Source organism: Euprymna scolopes, chromosome 41, assembly GCF_053919585.1.
Source record: "Euprymna scolopes isolate OS-2025 chromosome 41, ASM5391958v1, whole genome shotgun sequence".
Lineage (NCBI taxonomy): Eukaryota > Metazoa > Mollusca > Cephalopoda > Sepiida > Sepiolidae > Euprymna > Euprymna scolopes.
The window spans coordinates 28,475,150-28,499,987 of NC_136522.1; the positions used below are offsets into that span (position 1 = coordinate 28,475,150).

The window sequence follows — 24,838 nt, forward strand, 5'->3', positions numbered from 1 at the left end:
GATAGTAATGGTTTATGGTCCGTTTCCAAGATGAAAGATCTTCCATGAATGAATCTATGAAACTTTCTCATTTTTCGATCTGACTGTACTTTCTTTCAGCAGGTAATAAAACCCTCGAGGCATGAGAAATTGATTTAGAAGATCCATCTTCCATTCTGTGTAGAAACACTGCTCCTAAACCGTATTCGCTCGCATCTGCCACTACAATTAAATCCTTTTTTTTCAGATCATAATGTGCTAACGCTAGATCCGATAACAAACATCTTTTAATTTTTGGAATGCTTCCTCATATTCTTTTGTCCAGAGCCATTTTTATTCTTCTTCAATAATTCATTTAATGGTGCTCTTAGTATGTGCATATCTGGGAGAATCATAGTAGTTTGCTAGACCCAAGAATGACTGTAACTTCACTAAATTGTCTGGTCTAGGTATGTCTCTAATTGCTTCTGTCCTATTTGGGTTAGGTCTTCTACCTTTCCAATCAATTATTTGTCTCAAATATTCAATCTTGTCCATACCAAAATTACATTTTCCGACAACCACTTTAAATCTGTAGTCTTCTATTTTCTCGGACACCTTCCGAATATAGTTTTTATGTTCTTCAACATTTTTGCTTCTTATCAAAATGTCGTCTAAATAAGCCATTGCAAAATCCAATCCTCCTAGCATGGCATCCATAATTTGTTGGAATAAATTTGGTGCTACTTTCAATCCAAACAGCAATCATTTAGGGAAAATAATCCTTTCATTGTCAGGTATTTAGAATAATCTTCGTGGACTTTGACCTGCAAATATGCTTCTGATGAGTCAATTTTTGTGAAAATTTTTCCTCCATTTAACTTAGAAAATATTTCCTTAGGGGTAGGGAGTGGATAGTTATGATCCTTTAAGCAATCATTTAGTCCCGTCTAAAAAAACTGATTTTTTTATTTTAATTTTTCACATGAACTGTGGGTGATGCCCATTTAGAGTAGTCCACTTTTTTATTGCTTCGATTTCTTTGAGTGTATTTAATTCTTTCTTGGTTATTTCTAATGTCGAATATGAAACCTTTCTTTTGAGTTTAAACACCGGTTTCTCTTCATCTTTCAGTTCAAATTTCACTTCCGTTTTAGTGCAGCAACCCAGACCCCCAGAAAAAAAATCCTTCTTCAAATCCCCAACAAATCTTCCTGGCAGTTTGGGACTTTCAGATCATGTCACATTTACTCTTTTGCAAAATGAGTTTATTGGTTTCTCCCATAAATTGAAAGCGTATCATCAAATCTATACCGAAAAGATTACAATTTTTTCTGGGTATCACATACATTTTACTTTAAACGCATTCTCATTCAGGGTCACATGAGTATAAAATTCACCCTTAAATTTTAATCTATTTCCAGACATTCTTCTGGCAATTTTCTTTGTATTTTTCAGCTTTGGAGAACCAATTTTCTTCCATGAATTAAGGATATGTCACTTCCAGTATCCAAAAGAATTAAGGATATGTCACTTCCAGTATCCAAAAGACAATTTACTTTCCGGCCATTAATTCTAACTTCAATATATTTCCTTTTTTACCATACATGGACTCTTTTTTAGAATCAATGATCTTTATTTCATGCTTATTTCTCCTTTTTGCATACTGTTGACTTGTGTCCTTTACGCCCGCACTTATAGCATATTTTGCTTTTGAAGTAGCACTCTTTTGTGAAGTGATTCTTTCCTCCACACGTCTTACAGCATTTTTTACATAGTGGTCACCTTGCTTTACCATTTATATTTTGTCAATATTTTTCTCTTCAATACTAGTATCATCCTGTTTTAACTTTAACAGTTTCTGGCATTCCTCAGTAACTTTCTGTAAGGTTATTTCTATGTCTTGGTTCATAATGGATAATACCCTAGAACGAATCTCTTCATCCTTCGAGGATGTTGACCCTTGCACAAATATCAAGCATTTAAACATGTCCTCTTTTAGGTCTTTAAACTTAACTTGCATTGGGTATTTACTCTCCCAGCCTAAGCGATAAAGTCTTCATCATCTTGTTTCAAAATATTTAAACACCTTATAACGAGTATGAAATAAGCTATCCCGCTCCCCGAAAATGTTCGATAAAATTTCCATAGTCTATTTAAAAGAAATATCTTCGGGTTTCCTTGGAAGTATAAAATTAATATACTTGGTATTTTCATGGGAACCCAGTTTTTGCAACAGTAAAATAATTTTTTTCTTCATCTGACCAGGCCTGACACCGTTTGGAAAAAATATTTTCGTATCTACAATAATATGCTGGAAACATTAACCCATTAGTTGGTTCATATAAAAATTCTGTCAGCGAATTTGCAATTCCTTCCGGGTTGAACCGATAATCCTTTTCTTCTTGTTTCATTAATATTATTTTTAATACTTCATTTTGTTTTAACTGTTCTTTTTGTAAAATTTTATCTGGCTTTGTTGGGCCGTCAGTGCTAATTGTATAGGTTTTGAAAACTCGGCTAATTATTCCATGTTGAAAATTTTTTTTAAACAGTAATAAAACAAAAGGTTAACATTACCTGCAAGAAGCATTAAATAAATTCACTGAATAGTTTTTTTAAACCATAAAACAACATTCTTTTGTAAACAAGGTTTTTGGAGGGAGTTACACTCACGAAATTGACACCGAACCAACAGCATAGTGCGTTCTTTTCCGCCGTATTTTTCTTTCTTTTTATGAAACAAGAGAAATGTTAAATGGACAACTTTCTTCCGTTCGGAGAAAAATCGTTCTTTTCAATGTTTCTCTTTTTTTGCAGCAGGACCGTAACAGACTGAATAAAAAAAAATAACTTACTTTTTTTGTGTGTCTTACAGTGGCGGCTCGTGCCTAAGATTAGTGGGGGTGCTGTTAAAAAAATGCGTATTGTTTTAATATTGTGTAAAAATAAAACAAACATAAAAAATATACATAATTTATACGTATGCACACGTATAAAAATACAATAACTTAAAGGAATTCTAAATAGATGTAAATATTTGGAATATCTTACTTATTATATTTATTTGAAAGTAAATTCCATGCTTCTTGTTTTAATTTGTGAGAAAAGATTGATAATTTTTTCTTTAACTTCTGAATGACTGCTGAAGAACTTTTTTTCAATTGAAAGCACTGCAAGTGCATTTATTCTTTTGCAACCCATAGTGCTCCTTAGAAAAGTTTTTATTCTTTTCAGAGTTGAAAAACAACGTTCTGCCTCTGATGTAGTCATGGTAATTGTCAAGATAATTTTATGAGTTTTGTGATTTCACTAAGAACATCGTTTAAATTGTTTTCCAAAATAAATTTCAGGAGATCAATAACTTTGCGATACTCATGGATATCTGACCTACTATAAAATATTTCTAACTCAGTTTCAAGCTTTTGTTTGTCAATCATGGGATATGCTTCAGTTGTCAAGGATATCTCTTCTGTAGGTAGTTCTTTCTTAAAACTAGCAAAGCTTTTCTTGTTAAACAATTTAGCAAGTATTAAATGTTTAGTTGAAGAATATCTGTCCGTTATATCAACAGATATATAGTCACACAGTTCTTTAGCTTCGGCCTTGGGTGTTTTTGAAGGATTTTCACAGTATTTGGAGTTTCTTATCTCTAAAATAGCAGTTTTGAAATTTGCTATGTATTCATTGACTTTATATATGCTAATTTCCCGAGATTGCATTTGATTATAAATAATTTCAACATGAGACATAATTTGATGAAATAGCTCTAACCAAAATATGAAATTTTCATCGTTCAAATATTTCAGAATTCCTGTCGCTTCTGCAACGGTTTCATCTACATATGATGTTGGCTGAATTTCAGTGAGACATTTTTTTAATGTTTGAACATTTTCATGAACTCTATTTATGGTCCGTATGTTCCACCTTGTGGCAGATGGACGTGGAATGCTTACATCAAGATGCTTCTTGAAAAATGGACAGACGCTGTGGTGATCTAGAAAAGAAAGTCGGAATAGCCAAAATGTTAGAGATAAATATTCTAGCATTTCGTGTAATGCTTGCTGCATTCCTCATTATTAAATTAAGTTGATGCGCATAACAATGAGTGAAATATGCATTACTATAAACTGCTTTTATTTTCGCCTGAACACCATCTTTTTTGCCTTTCATGACATTTGCACCATCAAATGTCTGAGCTATCAGTTTTTGGCGATTCCCTTGAAGGATTATATCCAATTGTTGTAGAATACATTTTGATATTCCATCAGCGGTTTGGTTTTCTGGAATAAAGAATCCCCAAAAGCGTTCAAGTATTTTTTCATCCAAGACGTACCGTAAAACAATGATCATTTGTGTATGTTCAGACACATCTGTTGTATCGTCAGCCATGACAGCTACAAAGGAAGCTTTGCTAATTTCTGCCCTTATTTCATCACGGTATATTTGTAAAAGACAGTCAAGTATGTCATTCTGAATGGTCTTGGAAACACCTTTGAAGACACTACTGGTTTCTAAGTGATTCTTTAAATCTGGATCTAATTTAGATGCAAAATTTATTAATCCTCTAAATACACCTGGATTTACTGAATCATCTTTTTCATCATGTCCTCGTAAGTGAGTTTCAAAGTTCCCACAAAAGAAAATACAATCTATTATTTTAGATAAAATTTCACGGTTCTTCTTAACATTCATGTTATGATGATTGATTGAAAGTCTGTAGGCCTCACTAAGTTTTTCTTTAATATTTACGGTCCCCAAAATTGATAGGGAAACTACATTGTCAACGTGCTTCTTTGACTTCTCATGCTTTTCAGTTCTATCTTTCATTTTGCTAATAGTTCTGAAACCATCTTTTGTCCACGTTACATCACCCCCAAACAACAAACAAGGAAAGCAGAACAATGCCTTTTTTAGTTCACAGCCGCAAAGCCAACTTTTCCGTTGGTACCAGTCAGAATTAAAACTATGAATATACACTTTGTTGTTGCTAATGCCTGGCTGAGATATTTGAATATCAGGCGTTGAACGGCCTCTTTTCTTAATTTCAACTTTATCATGGAGAGGCAGCTGTGAAAACTCAATCTGTTGAAGTTCATTTACCGTCACAGAAGTTATTTCTTGGGGATGCAAGGAGGCCATGGTTAAATTCTTTTATATCAATTGTGTTGGGAAAGGTAAGTACTAGGCAGTCAATTAGTAGAATATTAATTAGGGTTTGAAGGAATACAATGTTTACGTGATTCTCTTTTTGCGATTCAACTGAACCGGAAGTTCTAACTGAGTTGAATGGTACTTTTATAACTTTTAGATAATAGATTTTTATCAACGAAAATAGTTTTAGTATTTAAAAACGTTTTTATTTATAAAAAAGCTTGTTGTTAATTAAAAATAGGCGTATAACAAAATAAGCTTGCCATTAAAATTGTCTTTTTTTAATACAAATATTTTTTAACTTTGCCATTATAAGCCGTCGAAAAAGGGATAATACGCAAAAACATTTTAATAAAAAAAATACCATTTTAAATTGTGTACACTTTACAGAGTAATAAAAAAATATACAAATATATTTCTTTAAAACTTTACAGATTGAATAAATTTTATGGGCTTTTCCGCAGGCAAACAAACGAAAAACATTTTTTTAAATACATTTTATTTACAATTTTTTAATAATTTATTTTTTCACAAAAACAAAATCTTTGAAATTTACTTGCTTGCACACGATGGTAAAGTTAGGAGTTTACCATTTAAAAATGGTTTTATTGGATAACAGTTTTATTTAAAATTTAAAAATGTATTTATAACTAAACTTACTTTGTAAATAAAATATAGAATAAAAAAAGATTACATGTTTATACCATGAGCAACATTTAAAAACATTTTTTAACTAAAATGTATTTAAAAAATAAAATTTTCTTCGCTTTTCTATAGAAAAAATGTAAATATTTTTTTTTATTCTGTAAAGTTTAACTACCACAAAATGAATAGATTTCAAACTACATAAAAACACAAACAAAATAAACCGTACGTGAAAAAATAACATTAGTTACGTTGGTAGCTTTACGGGTAAAAAGCCCGAACACTTTTAATTAAAAAAAAAGTGTCGCATATTGTATATTTTTGTCTGCTTAAATCGCATTTAAAAGTGTGAGAATATTTTTTAAGGTGGATATTTATTTACAAGAACACTTTACACTTTTTAATAATAATAAAAACAAAACATTTGTAAACAAGCCTTTTAAAAAAATAATAATATAAGCGAAAACACGCAAACACCGGTTTTCACGAGCGTTTGGAACTGCTAAAACGACAGTTCCAATTTAGCTTTCATTCGCCGTCTGAAGCGCGCATGCGTATAAGCGAACTTCGCTAAGAATGTGTAACTGTGAATTTGGCAGCTCCAAGCAAAGTTTTACTTTTATACTTATATGAATATGGGGACAGTTATCGACATTAAGCTTCAGGATTATATATATATATATATATATATATATATATATATATATATATATATATATATATATATATTATTATTATTATTATTATTATTATTATTATTAATATGATATATTATCACATAGAAAGGAAAAAATAAACGTATTATTTTTACCGTGTATCGATAATATTGAATAGAAATGATCGGGGGTGCTGCAGTTCCACAGCTCCAGGCACGAGCCGCCACTGGTGTCTTAGCTTTTTTTTTCAGTCGTTGAATTTTTCTGTGCAGTTTTTTTCCATTTGTTGTCCAATATCTTTTTGGCTTAAAGTTTCCTTGTTGTGAATTCGAATCCTGTCGCCATTTGTTATATCCTTATTTTAAATGAGAATACAGCAAGAAACACGGGGTTATGGGTGAAAGACAAAGGGGTTTATTTACAAGGGAATACATGTGACATAAGAGTTACTGGACATATTTTCTTATTCTCTTCCTGTATTTTTTCGTTCTGCCTCAGTCAGGTGAGAGGCTCAATAGTTCATTTCATCTATGAAGGAATGTTAGGTTATTCCATTACATCATTTTCCTTATGAAAATCTTACAATAAAAAGAAAATCAAATATTAACTTTATGAAATATTAAGTTTGAAAATAAAACATAAATTAACAATACAAATAATGTATATTTTTAAAAGTTTTTTTATTGCATGATAAATTTATAACGGTTGTACTAAAAAAGTAATCATAGTTTTATGAATTTTTTTTATCTTTTTGTTTTACTTTATTTTCTTATTCTCTTTTCGCTTCCAGAAAAATGTCCTGCCGGTACGAAAGCAATAGCAACCGGGTGTGTGAATTGCCCCGGGGGTACATATTCCGATATTGACCAACGTAATTGCACCGATTGCACGTTCCCCTTAAGCAGTAAGCCCAGATCGAATTCCAGTGGATGTTTAGGTGAGTAAAACACAAGCACGTGTTTCATTTTAGTATAGACTAGCAAGAAAACCTGACGAAACTCTATGTGGATGACTATATATATATATATATATATATATATATATATATATATATATATATATACTAGCAGAAGTACCCGTCGTTTACTGGGTTCAAAAACAGCCTACACAAAATGGACTGTGATTGATGAAAGTATGATAGGTTATGAAAAGGAGGGGGTTGTAAAGAGATAGGTTTTGATACTCAACAATTTTACCCCAAGGTAAATATGATGAAAGTAAAGATAATTTTCGCGAAAATATATTTTTTTATATCAAGTCTGTTTGCATTCGTAGCCAAGAGTGACCAACAAAATTACAAGAAAATGGAAGAAGAATGCATCAAAAACCAAAAAATCGCACGAAAAAAGTACAAAACGAATCTGGGTGTACAATGAACGGTATAATATACCTGTCATGTAGACTGTCAATAGCAATAAACCCACTTAATTGCTAAAATAAAAATATCCCGTTACATTTTGATGAATTTAAAGAGGCAATACCAGCAAACATCAAAGACTATCCAATAGCACGTGGGTTTGGTCTTTGCCTCGCATTGGAACATATTGTTAACATTTAAAATGTTAATTTTGAACACAAACAGAATATTTCAGCACTAATTCAGGAAATTTCTAAAATTAAAACTACATTCTCGCTATCGAAACAGTTAACTGAGTTTTTCCTCTTTTAAGGTATCAAAACGTTGTTTTTAAATGTTTCGAGAAATACGCTGGAATTCATTTTTCTTTTACAAATGAAAAAAAGAAAAAGGAATAAATAAAAAAATAATTTTTGATTGACAGGAAAAAATAAAAATGGTAAAGTGAAACGGTAGAAAGGACTATGCACTTTATAATTATTCATGTTTTTGTGTGGATTTTTAAAATCTTTTCTTGTTTTTTATTTGATTCGGAGCAAAAAAATATAAGTAAAGTGGTGTAAAAAGTTTCACATTTTCTTTCATACCAATTTGTTTTACAATAGAAACGGAAGTCTATTTCTTCCACTCGACGTTTTCACCTGACACCGGTATGGCCGGATCTAGGGGGACCTATGTTTCCGTTACGCTAACTTGTTAATACACAGAAAAAGATAATAAAAAAAACGCGTTTATTAAAAGTATTCTTTTTAAATTTGATAAACTTTACAGAATATTTTTTAAAAGTGTAAAAAAGGGGAGATAAATATAAATTGAGACATTGAGATTAAGAGAGACGAATCATATACCGAAACAAACTACAATATTAGACGCTATGTGAGAATTCGTCATTGCTCTAAGGGAGATAACTCTATTTTACCAAGAAATACATTCGTTTTTATACGAGAATTTAGGATGCTGAGGCCAGAGCAGATTCGAGACATTGTAAAAAAGAACGATGTAACTACTTTTTTAAAAACACACAATGAAAACAGAAAACACTTTGTAATTAAATAAACTGCAATACTTTTTATTTATGTTTTTTTTATTACTGCAATACTTTTTATTTATGTTTTTTATTAAATAAACTGCAAAACTTTTTTAAAATGTTTTCGCAGTTTCATTCTTTTTTAATAAAATATTTTGTTAATAGAAACTACAATTCCTCTGTAACTATTGTCGCATATTTTTTGTAATGTTAAATAGTTTTTATTAATGTTATTAAGTTTGCTACATTTAAAAAGTCGCAGCTTTCTTTCTTAAATAAAACATTTTATTTAATAAAAAATTACAATTCCTCTGCGATTATCATCGTATTTTCCGTCATTTTATGACATTAAAGATTATATTTTAAAAAGTCTTAAAAAAAAAAGATTTTTTTTTATTTTAATAACTTTTATGCATATCGCAGGTAGGATTTTCTTTTGTTTTGTTTTTTTCATGTGTGTACTATACTGCACAAGTACTTTATTTCTGTGGTAATGTACAAGTATGTCATTTCTAAGGTGTAGATAAAACTACTCGATAATTTTGCATAATTTTCTGTTGTGATAACTTTTCCGTATGTCACAGGTGAGAGTTTGTTTTTACTTCAGATTTCCTTTGTTTTTCATATGGGTACTATACTGTACAAGTACTTTATTTTTGGAGTAGGATACTGTACAAATATCTTTTTCTCATTTAAAACTGAAAGAACTCGATACGTTTATGAAATTTCCTGTTGTGCTAAATTTTCTGTACGTCAGGGGTAAGAATTTGTTTTTGCATCTGAGTGCTATCGTGAAGAAGCACATTATTTTTATTATGTAAGTCATACAACTCGAATATTTAATGTGATTTATGGTTTTAATAACTTATGCACATCACAGTTAGGATATTCTTTGTTTTTTCATGCGAGTACTATGCTACACAAGTACCTTATAAGATCAAAGTGTAGTATCTGTTCTTTAGATGCTGCACTTCAATTTCTTGTTCTCTGTCAGTGGAAGAGAAATCCTTCACGACTGAGACAATTTTTATTTTTGTTCCTTCTCTCCACATTAAAAAAAACGACCCTGGTGTTTAACTCTGTCCCGTGGGGAGGCATTTTAAATAGGGATACTGTGCAAGTACATTATTTCTAATATAAATATTAAATTACTCAATGATTTTACATAATTTTTTCATATGAGTACTATACTACACAAGTACCTTATTGGATAAAATTTCTAATATACATAAATACATTAGCTTAGTAAGTGATCATTGTATGTGATTTTTGGAATATGACATCTATAGAAATATACAAACATATACATTGCAGATAATTCATAATGATCAATTAATTAGTTTTGGAGGACACAGAAATATATACATACATATATATACATAGAAATTTATAATCGTATACACATAATTAAAATTCATAATGATCGGTTAATTAGTTTAGGAATGAATCCAATACATACAAATATATAAACATTTACACATTAATAAAATTCATAATTAGTTTAGGAGTGAATTCAATACATAGAAATATATAGTCATATACACATAATAAAAATTCATAATGATGGGTTAATCAAATCTCTCGACGGAGGCAACCTTTCTTGGGAAATTGCTCTTGACATATCTAAGGCCTTTGATAGGGTATGGCATAAAAATTTACTTCACAAGATCTCTAGCTATGGTATAGCTGGAAATGTCTTCTCAATTATTAAATCATTTCTTTCTAAAAATCAGAAGCTCAGTCCCTCAGGGGTCCATCCTGGGCCCAACTCTATTCCTGATCTACATTAATGATCTTCCAAATCACATCCTTACATCATTTGTAGACATTTATGCTGGTGACACTACCATTTATGGTAGCACATCTAAGAGAGTAAACGACCAAGTTCTCTCCGATTCTCTCTCCTCTGATCTTGAGCATGTGGTACAATGGGGAAAAGAGTGGTTGGTTACTTTTAATGCATCTAAAACCAAGCTTCTCTCTTTACATCATCAACACTCTGATCAACATCTGGCATCAATTGAAATGAATGGCTCTTGTCTTCAGGAGGCCTCAAGTTTTGACAAGCTTCTGGGCTTGACCTTTACTCCTGATCTTAAATGCAACACGTACATCAAATCTGTTGCCGAGGCCGCTGGAAAAATGGTGGGATCTTTCTATCGATCCAGTAAATATCTCACTGCTGATGCAATTCTCTATCTATATAAGAGCCAGGTACGTCCAAGGATGGAATACTGTTGCTACATCTGGGCAGGAGCTGCTAAAAAGGACTTGTCCTGCCTTGATAGAGTTCAAAATAGACTTCGTAGTCCCATAGAAGATGTCCTTTTCTCTTCCCTGCAACCTCTATCTCACAGAAGAGATGTTGTGAGATGTCTCAGATGTATCTTTATTTTCATGTAAGGTGTTCGACTGAGCTTCAGTCTATGGTTCCCCCCTTGCCAAACTTTCACAAGAAACACTAAACTAGCTGAAAACACTATCAATAATTCCCCCCACTCTTTATCTGTGCCTAAACCTAAACGTAGATTCATGAACAAAGCTTCTTTCTTAGAACTGCACGCCTGTGGAATTGTCTTCCGTTTTCCTGCTTTTCGGCTGACTACAATATGGTTGTCTTCAAGTCTAACATAAACAAGTTATAATGAGCCGTTCCATATAAGTTAACAAATTTACTGAATTGATTACTATATTGTCCAATTCACTACTGTACACTCTTTAACCCTTATCCTCGAGTAGCCTCTTGGTCTTGATAATGTGATGATTTCTGTGTAAAAAAAAATTACTTTAGGAGCTGATTCAATACAAAATGCCATTATTTGATCTATTTACGTGATTTTTGGAATGTAACAAATAAGCCGATATATAATATATCCTATATATTTGGAATATGACATTTTCATTATGTACAGCAAAAACATATTTCTGAATTTTTTCAATAAAAGTGTTCCCATATAATTATTACATAACATTTAAAAGTCAAGACTATTGAAATGTAAAAAAAAAAAAGAAAGAAATTGTGGAGCTCGAAACCACAACATGGGTGTTATAATCGATGACGCTATTCACTGTACCAAAGAGACGACTGCTTTCAAACACTTGTAAATTTACTAAATAAATAAATGTCTATATTACAGAACAACGCCATGGCGCTACACTCGTCAAGTTGTCATTTCTTTCAAGTTTGAACCCCTTTTTGAAACCCTTAGGAATTGTTTTAACCGAGTAAATACCTCTAATAAAATTCTGCACCCAAAATGCAATCTTTTGAGCTACTGCACGCCGTCAAGCGAGCATCTATCTAGGAAGACATACAATTTGAAAAACGGAAACAGACACACGCGCAGACATTTTGTAAAAAATATTTTTTATTGCAATTTCACCCCAAACAAAGCACATTGCCACTTTGCTGTAGGGGGCTACTATCAGGGAGATAAGCTATAGGGGTACTATGTGGGGAGTTGGACAGCAAGATGTCGGTTCATGTTACATTTGAACTTCTGCATGTCAGTACAGTTGGGGAAGCAGGAGCTCGGAAGGAAATTCCAAAGTCCAGCGGTTCTGGGGAAGAAACTACTGGAGTAGAAGACTCTCATCTAGGGATCTCAACTGTGAAGGGGTGGGATTTTGCTGCTTGTCGAGTTTGTTGGGGCTACTTACGTCGAGGGGGCACAAGTTCTTGCAATTCGGCAGAGCATTCACCATTGAAATACTTGTAGAACAGGCAGAGGGATGCTACATTACGTCGATGAGACAGAGGCTGAAGCTTAGATGACAGTTCAGCACCTATTAGGTTGGCGACTCTCTTTTGAACCCCGTCTAGGAGTGAGACACTAGTAGCAGATGCACTAGCCCAAATATGACAACAATACTCCATACATGGGCGAATGGTGGCCTTATAGAGGTACAGGATACTTTCGGGCGTTAGTAGGTTTCTAGCACGGTAGAGAGAACCTACCTTTCTCGCAGCGTTTCTGGCAATGTTCCCAATGTAATTTTTCCAATTCATATTTCCGAGGAGTTTAAAAGATGTACTTTCAGATAAAGAGTCTTTAGCCATTGCTATTGGTGGTAGAAAAGGTTTCTTGTAGTTATTGAAAGAAACAAGTTTAGTCTTAGCAGCATTGAATGTGACCATCCATTTTTGTTCCCATTCCATTACAGATCGAAGGTCATCCTCTAGTGTTTTTGCTATTTCTCTAGATATATGTTTATTTGTTTTCCTGTCGTGTCGGTTATAGAGAGTGGTGTCATCAGTATATTTACCCATCTCACAGACAATTTTGTCAGGGAATTCATTTATGAATATTATGAATAATAGAGGTTCAAGGATAGACCCCTGAGGCACTCCCACATTTATATCATTTTTGGATGTATGACCATCGAGGACAACCTGGATTTTTCTCTTATCTAAGAAGGATTTAATTATGTTAAAGATTCTTCCAGTGATACCATATGATCTGATTTTCCTGAAAAGATCTTCATACCCTCCCCTTTGTCAAGTGAATGGTATATACGCTCAGAGATTACAGTTAGGATGTCTGCCATGGAACGGGCTTGCCTACATCCTTATTCTTAGTCGGTCAGAAGTTTAGCATCTGTAAGGTGATGGACTAGAGCTTGGTTAATAATGGACTCAAATATTTTGGCGAAAAGTGAGAGGTGGCTAATGGGGCGGTAATTTACTGGGTCAGTTCTTTCACCAGAATTCTTGAAAACTGATACCACAGAAGCAGTTTTCCAGCAGGCAAGAAAGCAAGATCATTAAGGAATTGGTTGTAAAGTTTGGAGAGAACCAGCGCTACTTTGGCGGAGCACTTTTTTAATAGCACAGCCGGGATGAGATCAGGCCCACATGCTTTTGAAGTGTCAAGATTTTTTTTATGATAGCATGCACCTGAGAAGGGGTTATTCCCAGATTGTCTAGTGTGGCGTCTGTCCGCAAAGGAAAGTCAGGGAGGGGGTGGTTTGCAGGGTCTAGTGTGGAGTTGGAGGCAAACCGACTGGCAAGCATGTTAGCCTTCTCAGTTGCTGAGCAAACAACCTCATGATTGTTGGATAGTGGGGGAATTGTTGATTGCCCATTATTTACTACACTGTTGTAGATTTTCCAGAAGTTACATGTTCCTAGTTTCTGTGCTTCGATGCGTTTTTGGGTGGTTTCAGTAAATTCTCTCTTAGCTGTCGCTATTTCTTTCTTACAATTATTTCTGGCTTCTATATACTTCTGTGTGTTTGAACTGGACTCATGTCAGTTAAATCTGCGGTACACTTGCTGCCTTTGCGCGATGGCAGCTACACAACTAGTAAGATTTATGCATTAACTTATGTATTAGTTTTAAAAATAAACGATATGTATTGCAAAAATAAAAATATTTCCACAATCTTTGAAAATAGTTACTGAAAAGTTTTATTTCATCTTTAAAGAATTTTCTTTAAAAATTCTCATTGAAAAATTATTGTTTTTACAAATTTTTTTAATTAAGGTTATGAAATTACTTCAAGTTTTAATTAAAAACATTTAAAAATAATTAATTCATTATTTTCTATTGAAAAATGAAAATAACTCCCAAAATATTAAGCATACTCGATACTTGAGGTAAAATTGTCTATTTTGTGCCACATGAAAACAAAGAAGATATTGCGATGCTAAAGAGTTCTTTTTCACCAAGATGTTGCTACGTCATTCACCGAATGATTCTTCAATTCGCTAGCCTTCTACTCTCGGCAGCCACGATATAAAGTCATTTTCTGTTGGCTGAGGGCGATGAGTATGTTCATGCAGTTGAACCTGGGTCCAGAAGCAGATACTCTGCTTGTTGATACGCCCACTCAAGTGACAGTGATCCTCTTTATTAAAGAAAATCTAATCCAACAAGCCAGAGTCAGTTTCCATCCTTTCACTGATATCTTCACAAAATAATCCTCGTTCTGCTCTATTGCGATTGGTTTGCTGCTACAAGACTTGAATTTTGAAGCTTCTCAAAACTAATGATCTCGAAATGTCAGTTTCTTATAATAGACGGCATGTTGATTTTCTGAGGAATTCCGCAAGGCATTCCTATAAAATTTGAATATTGTCAGGAATAATGGCAGAACGATGTTGACCACTGTGGTCTTTTTGGGTATGCAAAATTATGGGAAACAGGAAATGTTACAACATTTCCTGTTTCCCATAATTTTGCATCAAAATGTTTCCTGCATTGTCGCTAGGCCAGAATTGATTTTGTGGAAAAGTACGCCTCGATGATTTTTTTTATCTGCTGTTGCTTTGTATGAAATCTAGTTGAAGCCGTGTTGGTGTCACTTGAATCTCTATAATATGGACAATAATATGGACAAAAAATTATCGCTAAATATCATTCCTGTAAAATTTGAATATTGTCAGGAATAATAGCAGAACGATGTTGACCACTGTGGTCTTTTTGGGTATTTGTAACATTTCCTGTTTCCCATAATTTTGCATCAAAATGTTTCCTGCATTGTTGCTAGGCCAGAATTGATTTTGTGGAAAAGTACGCCTCGATGATTTTTATCTGCTGTTGCTTTGTATGAAATCTAGTTGAAGCCGTGTTGGTGTCACTTGAATCTCTATAATATGGACAATAATATGGACAAAAAATTGTCAAAGACAACTTTGGAATGAAAAACAAAATTACGCTCTGGATATACATATATATTCGATATATATAATTTTATTTTAACTACTAAATGTGTCTTCATTGTATGTGTATTTATCATTTTCTTTCAATTAATTGTCTTTTATTTATTGTTGCAGCTAAATGCCTTATTGACCCAGCCTATTGCAAAAATGGAGGAATATGTCATCAGGGCATACACGATATGCTTCACGTCTGTCTTTGTTCGAATAAATTTTCTGGAATCCAATGCGAGAATTTTTCTGGTATGTGCATTGATAAGTATTAACGATTTTTTAACACAAGCAATCAAAGAGTACAAACCTTAACCATGGCCAAACAATACCCTCATCGGTACACCAGACTACTCAGTAGACTCAAAACATTCTTATAACATTGCAAACTCTTATTCGGATTGGGAGAATATATATATATATATATATATATATACTCTTTTTTACCTATATTGCGCTTTGGAACTTAAGGGGATACTATTTGGGATCGTGTCTAACAAAGGACTGAGGAGTTGAGCAGCAGAATGTCTATTTGCATTATATTTAAGCTTCTGCAAGTTATTACAAGCAGGGAAGCAGGAAACAGGGGGGAAATTACAAAGTCTAGCAACTCGAGGGAAGAAACTATTAGAGTAGAAGGCGTTCCGGCATCTTGTGTCCTCAACTGTGAAGGGGTTTGTTTTTGCTGCTTGTCGGGTTAGTCAAGTGTATTGGTGAGGGTGCACCAATGCTTTGAATTCATCAGAGAACATTACATTAAAGTACTTGTAAAATAGACACAGGGATGCAACATTGTTATGAGGCAGGTGTTAGATCTTGTTGTGGCTAGAGATGCGGTGGGTCAGCTGAAAATCTTTGACTGGAATTAATTTTTAAAATACCCAACTACAACTCTCGACTACGATTCCTGAAAATATTGTTCACTCTTAACTCCAGATGCTCGGAAGTAAAAAATGTCAACTGAAAAACGTCCATCTTCTGCATCTGTTATAAAAAAACTGATTCTGTCATGCACAAAAACGTGAAAGATAGTATACTAGTCAGTGAACAGATACTCTTGAAGTATGTCCGTAGCACAGGCGTCGGTATGGATAAGATTGACAAAACCATTCTTGTGCATCCTGACACAAGCTATTAGAAAGGACCAGTGTGAAAAGAAAAGGTCAAAACAGAATATACAGCAACCACTATAAAAAGTAATAAAGAACGTGAGAGAGTTGTATTCTCAGTCCGTCAAGTCCAAAGTAGCTGAGCAGCGGCTTGGTTCCCACCAGTTTTGGCAAATAACAAACAGAATTCTAAAGAAAAGTGTGTGCTCTATCCCAACTATCATCAATAGATGTGAGGTAATCTCGGCAGCATCAGACAAAGCCAAACTCTTTGCCAAGAACTTTGTAGCTAATTCTACCCTTTGCGACCAAGATTGCCAACCTCCAATATTTCTTCCTGTATCAGAAAACATGCTATTGTGACATATAAATATCTGTATGTGATGATGCCAAGCTAATTAAAAACCTTTATTCCAGTAAAGCAACTATCCCTGGCCGCATTCCAATTATAGTGCTCAAAAAACTTCAACCAGAACTAGCACCCGTACTTACAAAGTTATTTAAACATTGTCTTAAGGAGAATTGCTTCCCAGCACCCGGTAAAATCTCATCAGTATGCCTTGAATTCAGGTGATCAGTCATCTCCCTCTCAGTACAGACCAATAAGTCTCCTGTGCACCATGAGTAAGTTGCTGGAATCTGTGTTAAATATAGAAGTAGTCAACCATTTCAGCAAAAATAATCTTCTTAGTGACATGCAATATGGTTTCTGTTCTGCTAGATCTACAGCAGATGTGCTTACAGATTAATAAATCTCTCGACAGAAGCTTCCTTTCTGGGGCGATTGCTCTTGACATATCAAAGGCCTTTGATAGGGTGTGGCATAAAGGTTTACTTCACAAGATCTCTAGCTACGGTATGAAAATGTCTTCTCAATTACTAAATCATATCTCTCTGATAGGCTCATAAGAGTAGTAGCTGATGAACAGAAATCAGAAGCTCACAGTATTTATGCTGGAGTCCCTCAGGGGTCCATCCTGGGTCCAACTCTCTTCCTGATCTACATTAATGATCTTCCAAATCACATCCTTACATCATTCGTAGACATTTATGCAGATGACACTACCATCTATGGTAGCACATCAAAGACTGTAAACGACCAAGTTCTCTCTGATTCTCTCTCTCCTCTGATCTTGAGTACATGGTACGATAGGGAAAGTGGTGGCCGGTTATTTTCAATGCATCTAAAACCAAGCCTCTATCTTTACATCATCAACGCTCTGATTCCCATCTGGCATCAATTGAAATGAATGGCTCTTGTCTTAGGGAGGCTTCATATATTGACAAACTTTTGGGCTTGACCTTTACCCCTGATCTGAAATGGAACACATATATCAAATCCGTTAAGTAGCTTTCTTGCATGGTAGAGGGAGCCCACCTTCTTCGCAGCAGCCTTGGAAATACTCTCAATGTATCTATTCCAGTTCATATTCCCTGTGAACGTTAGGCCGAGGAGTTTAAAGGAAGTACTTTCATGTAATATGTTTTTGGCCATTGCTATTGGTGGTAAAGAAGGTTTCTTGTAATTATTGAAGGAAACAAGCTTTGTCTTGGCAGCATTGAATGTGACCATCCATTTTTGTCCCCATTCTACTACAGCTTGGTCTTCATCTAGTGTTTCTGCCATTTCCTTAAACATGTGTTTACTTGTTTTCCTGTCATGCCTGTTATAGAACGTGGCATCATCAGCAAATATACCCATCTCAGAAGCAATTTTATTGAAAATGACATTTATGAATATCATGAATAATAAAGGTCCCAGAAGTTACTCCCGCATTTATATCATATTGTTTAGATATACGACCGTCGAGGACAACCTGGATTTTTCTCTTACTTAAAAAGGATTTTATTACATTATGTATTCTTCCAGTGATACCATATGATCTGATTTTCCTTAGAAGGCTATCGTGCCCTACCCTGTCAAAAGCCTTAGATATATGGAGGGCTATCGCTCTACCCTCTCCTGCTTTGTCCAGTGGATGGCATATACGCTCAGAGATTACAGTTAGGATATCTGCTGTGGAATGGGCTTGTCTAAATCTATATTGATTCCCGGTTAGAAGTTTAGCAGCTGTAAGGTGATAGACTAGAGCTTGATTAATTATGAACTCAAATATTTTGGCAAAAAACAGGAGGAGGCTTATGGGGCAATAATTTAATGGGGCAATAATTTAATGGGGCAATAAGTTAATGGGTCAGTTCTTTCGCCAGAATTCTTGAAAACCACAGAAGCAGTTTTCCATTGTATGTAAGTTCAGAGAGTTAAATTGTTTTTCTTTGTAGGAACTTTAATCCCCAGTTCAATCAGCTTTGTTTCTGACAAAGGTGGAAGAATTGCAGTTTTCGGTGTCAGAATCTATCCATATAACAATTATCGTTGGCTAGTTTTTGATTTTAAAGTTATATTTTTCATTTTAGCGCCTTACATCAAGCGGCTTCCTGCCTTGTCGAAAGCGATTTTCATACAAAAAGTTAACCATGCATCGAAATGTTATCTTATTACCAAGAAATTTGAAATAAACTCTCTTCAAAAGGATGCCCCAAATAATATTTAAAACAATTTAAAAGAGGTAAAATTATACGAAAGTATAAAAATCAAACAAAATCACTTATGAGTTATGAGTAGACAAAAATTACTTTCTAAAAACATTTCCTTTGGCCTACAACATCCTCATTATCATTTTTTAATAACACACAAGTCCTTTTTTTATTTTAAAGTCATACTAATATTCTAACACTGACGTTTATAAAATATAGGTTTGATCTGTTTTAACTTACATGTGTGAGTGTTGAACTATGGGCTTGGCATTCATGAAGTAAACACCTTTTAACTCCATGAATTTTAATTTGTTTTATTGTTGATATTTTCAGGACCTGACGATCCTAAGCAGAAGTGGATCTTTGTGGCTATCGGATGCAGTGGAGCAATTCTCGTTATAATTCTGATCATCGTCGGCTCAGTATTATATCTAAGGTAAATTATGTTATTTATGGATTCATATTTTCTCTTGCCGATACTCATATTGTTTTTACAAGAGAGTATTGCCATAATTCTACCTATACGGGAGACCATACACGCGCGCGCGCGTGCACACGCATATATATACAGTACCATGCAAAAGCATTGGATCCATTATATTTTTTTCTTCTAATTACTAATTAGGGTTCAAGACTTTACCTAAAATTTGGTCTGTATGTTCCTATTACTATTCTAACTAATATTTGGGGTAGTAATTACAAAATCAAAGAAAGTTTATATTTAAGGAAAAATATAAATTAACAAACGCAAAAGTATTGGATACACGGAAACAATTCCTTTTCTAAAATAATTTTAGATGACTTTTGCTTTGTATGTTGCAATAATGCAAGCGAGTTATCACTGACCAATCAGAGAGTTTTATATTAAAATATTTTTTACAAAATTCCTCCAGTTTGTGTTCACCTGCTTCAAAGGCAACCAGTTCATTTAATAAAATGTTTAAAACTAAAAAGTTGTCAATAGATATTCATAAAAAATCATTGATGAGCACAAACACAGAAAGGGTATCGAATAATATGAAGGGAACTTAATCTACCACTTAGTACAGTTGGAAACGTTATTAGAAAATTTGAAAAACCCTGGTGAAGCTGTTGCAAATCTTCCAAGATGTGGTTGACCAAGGAAATTAAACGGAAAATCAAAGTTGGTAAGCAGAAAGGTACAAAGAAACCCCTTTGTTACTCGTGGTGAAATTCAAACGGACCTCAGAGAAGCTGGGATTTATATGAGCAAAGATACAATCAGTAGTGCTCCAAATCGTACAGGTTTTGTTTCAAGATTTCCAAGAACAATTCTATTGTGGATGCGTCAACATATCAGACCACATTTGAATAATGTTAAAACATATAGGAGAAAAAGCCACAAGAATTTTGGGACAAGGTAATCTGGTCAGACGAAATGAAAATCGAAATCTTTGGAAGAAATACAGCAACGCAGGTATAGCTGAAAAATGACACTGCCTACAACAAAAAGAATACCATTCCTACAGTGAAGTTTATCAATGGGGTATGATCCCACACAGTCGGACGATTCTATTTATAAACGATGCTGCTAAGAATTGACGAATCAAATTAATTCACGTTCTGCTACCAACCAATCAGAAACCAGAATTGCTTCATAAATATTAAACCTTTTCTGGAGCAATTTCACATGTTCTTTTCCGTCTCGACACGGTAAGAATATTTTGTTCTGTGGAACTGTCTACTACAAACAAGTCACCTCCCAGGACTTGTGTGTAACAGCGAACCATCTGAAACTGTTCTGAAACTCAAAATGGCTTACACTTCTAGAGGTTATGCACCCAGCGTGCGTCTTTATTTCGATGGATCCGAATCAAAATTCGAATTGTGGCAAGTTAAATTTCTAGGATATCTACGAATCCAAAAGCTACACAAAGTACTACAAACACAACCTGAAAACAGAAACGACCTCGACTTCATTGAAATGAACGCAACTGTCTTTGCGGAATCAATACGGTGTTTAGATGACCGAAGTCTATCACTTGTAATGAGAGAAGCCCTGGACGACGGCTGCAAAGCATTTTTTCTTTATACACTAAACTGACCTCTCTAAAACGAATGGAAGCCGAAACTATTACTGATTATATTATAAAAGCCGAGACAACTGCAAATTCTTTAAAAATGTCTGAAGTTATAAGTGACAGTCTGTTAATTTCCATGGTCCTTAATGGATTACCGAGTGATTTCAAGCCATTTACCACCGTGATAACCCAGAAAGAAAAACCCATGATTTTAGCCAATTCAAGGGAGCACTCAGAAGTTACGAAGAAACTGAAAAAATGATCACAGAAAAAAACGAATCCACATATATCATGAAATTTAAAAATATACACATAAAAACACCAAAATCGAATTATACCCATGCCAGGAATAAAAAACGCAACTTTGCCAAAAGCAAGTTTTTTCCTAAGAAAAGTACAAAAATTATTTGCTATAATTGTGGACGACCTAATCGCAAGAGTTTTCAATGTAGATACAGGACTCAAAATGGCGACTACATTAAAAATGTAGAGAGCTCTGTTAGCGAACATATATTTTTATTTTCGTGTACATTTGATGCTTCAACAAACAATAATTATTTTCTTGTCGATTTTGGGGCCACGGCACATGTGATTACAAAGGAATCTGATTTTATCAATTCTGATCCCAACTTTAAGCCACAAAATCATTTTGTAGAACTAGCTGACGGGAGTCGAGTCAATGATATCGTTTTGAAAAGAGGCAATGCGAAAATCCCGCTAAAGAACAGTGAAGGTGAACTGTGTTTCTGTATTCTAGAAAACGCTCTTCTAATCCCAAAATTATAAACGAAATATATTTTCTGTACAAGCTGCCACAAACCAAGGTGGAAATATAAACTTTAGCCCCAATAAATCAAAACTGGTATACCCGAATGGAACTGTATTCGACATTAAAGAAAATGGAAGACTATATTATTTAAATAGCGTAGTCCCATCAAAAACCGCCTGCCATGATCTACAGACATGGCATAAAATTCTTGGACACTGCAATATTCCTGATATCAAAAAGTTGCCGACTGTAGTTGATGGAATGCAAATACAAACATCAAAAACCTTCAACTGTGACGTCTGTACGCAAGGGAAAATGACAAACTATCAAAACAAGATACCAGACAAAAAGGCCAAAAAAAATCCTATCAATGGTGCATTGTGACTTGAACGGTCCCGTAGAACACATGGCCAGAGAACATTATAGATATGTGTTGAATTTCGTAGATGACCATTCAGGTTTAATAATGGTTTACTTTTTAAAGAATAAATCTGATACCCTGCTAGCAACTAAGAAATATCTAGCCGATATGGCCCCCTACGGTGAAATCAAGTGTATTCGCTCTGACAACCGTACGGAATTCACTAATAAAGACTTTGAACTTTTACTAATTAACCATCATATCAGGCATGAAACATGAGCTCCTAGATCGCCACACCAAAACGGGACTGCTGAACGTGCGTGGCGGACACTTTTTGAAATGGCAAGATGCCTACTCATTGAATCAAAACTCCCTAAAAACCTCTGGACGTATGCACTTATGGCGGCAGCCTATATTACAACAGGTTGATTATGGTATTGGGGTGTTTTTCATCCAACGGTACTGGTGAATTAGAATTCATCAATGCTAAAATAAATGGGCGGATGTACAAGGATATTCTCGAGAAAAACCGCCGGAAATTTGCTGATCTGTTGGTACTTAATAGCAGTTATGTGTTTCAGGACGACAATGATCCCAAACATACTGCCAAACTAACCAAAGAATTGTTTAAAAATAACAACATTGACGTTCTTATTTGGCTAGTCAGTCGCCAAACCTCAACCCAATTGAAAATTTTTGAAAAATACTGAAGATCAATGTTTAAAAGAGAAAAGAATCGCGCAAAATACCTACAAATCTTTACAAAAAAAAAACATGTGTGCAACTATAGATAGTGACTGGAAGCTGTTGAACGAAACCAAATATTAAATCAATGTGCTCAATACTTTTGCGTTTGTCAATTTATATTTTCCCTTGAATATAAACTTTCTATACTTTAATTTTGTAATTACTAACCCAAAATATAAATTAGAATAGTAATAGGAATATATTGATCAAATTTCAGGCAAAATCTTGAACCCTAATTCGAGTTGAGAGAAAAAAATGTAATATATCAATATATAAGCTCTGAAACAATTTGTTGAGCTTTATATTATCCCGAGTAGTCTCTTTTTAAAGAATTGATTTTATTCTCTTCCTTTAACTCCTCCAAATATATGTGTGTGTGTGTGTGTGTGTGTGTGTGTGTGTGTGTGTGCATTCCCCTATTAAACTACTCTGTCAATTTTCAATCTACTAACTCGAAATTTGACATAAAGGGTATTGAGATTTGGAAAAATCTTTTTGATCGGTTTTCGGTCAGAAATTTGGCTATCAAGAGGTCAAAGTCAGCGATTTGACCTTTGAAAACTCTACCAAACTCTTCCGCCAATTTTGAGTCCAAACATTTAAAATTTTAGATGTAGGTTACTTGGATATGGATCAAACTTTTTAATTTGATATGAGCCCAAAATTTTAAGGGGTCAAAATTGGGATCAAAGTTAAAACAAATTAGACCTCTGCAGTCTCTATAAATTACTAAGCCAATTTTGGTCTAAACACTTAAAATTTTACATAAACTGTATTCATACATAGGGCAAGCTCTTCAATCGGTTTTTGGCCGAAAATTTGGCTGCCAAGGGATCAAAGTTCAAAAGATTTTATCTTATCGGTCTCTAGCAAACTTTTCAGCCAATTTTGGGTCTAAATATTATAAAATTTTACATAAAGGGTATTCAGACCTGCAGCAAGCTTTTTAATCAGTTTTTGGGCGAGAATTTGGCTGCCAAGAGGTCAAAGTTTACATTTGAAGATTCTATCAAACTCCTTCGCCAATTTTGGGTGTAAACGTTTGAAATTTTAATGTATATATATATATATATATATATATATATATATATACTCGGGTTTTTTTATATTCAAAAGTAATGGACTAATGAATTCAACGAGGTTGTTAGATAGTGCTCAATAAAAAGAGCTGATAATACTTGTTTATTGTTATATAAACATGCTCACATCCCGCTGCTACAAATAGCCACTTGTTTCAATCAAACAACAGATATCATCAGGCAGCGACTTGACTATTCAAAAGTTCAATGAATAACCTTATTATTCATTGAACTTTTGAATAGTCAAGTCGCTGCCTGATGATATCTGTTGTTTGATTGAAACAAGTGGCTATTTGTAGCTGCGGGATGTGAGCATGTTTATATAACAATAAACAAGTATATATATATATATATATTCATATAAATTTATGAACAGTACATATGTAATGTTATGACCCTTTAGGCTGTGATCATAGCGTAGTATCTGTTAACTGTGGCAAGCGGAAGCAATGGTCAAAACATTATTATTATTGTTATTGTATTCTTGTTAATTGATTTGAGCGACGGATGGTCGCTGGATCAGTTATTATGAGTAGAAGAATAAACATTTAAATTGCGGAAGAAATGATTGACGCATAAATCGCAAAAGGAATGCGAAAATAGAAAATAGATGTAAACATTCTTTTCGTTTTGAATAAACAAATAACTAGGTGGATTAGATTGGTATGAGACACGTAATTAGGTGACCACGTGATGTAGTTAGTTTTGGAGAGATTCAGAGAGTTGAGGATTGACCACCAGAAC

General features: G+C 33.9%; 1 protein-coding gene across 1 annotated transcript in view; it reads left to right on the plus strand.

Annotated features, from left to right (window-relative positions):
- LOC145266638 (uncharacterized) overlaps window positions 1–24,838 on the plus strand; it is a 275,190-nt gene that overhangs the window by 220,318 nt on the left and 30,034 nt on the right. Inside the window, exons 21-23 of the mRNA XM_080122562.1 lie at window positions 7,204–7,350; window positions 15,576–15,701; window positions 19,430–19,532. Coding sequence (XP_079978688.1) covers window positions 7,204–7,350; window positions 15,576–15,701; window positions 19,430–19,532 — 376 coding nt within the window. The remainder of the gene's footprint in view (window positions 1–7,203; window positions 7,351–15,575; window positions 15,702–19,429; window positions 19,533–24,838) is intronic.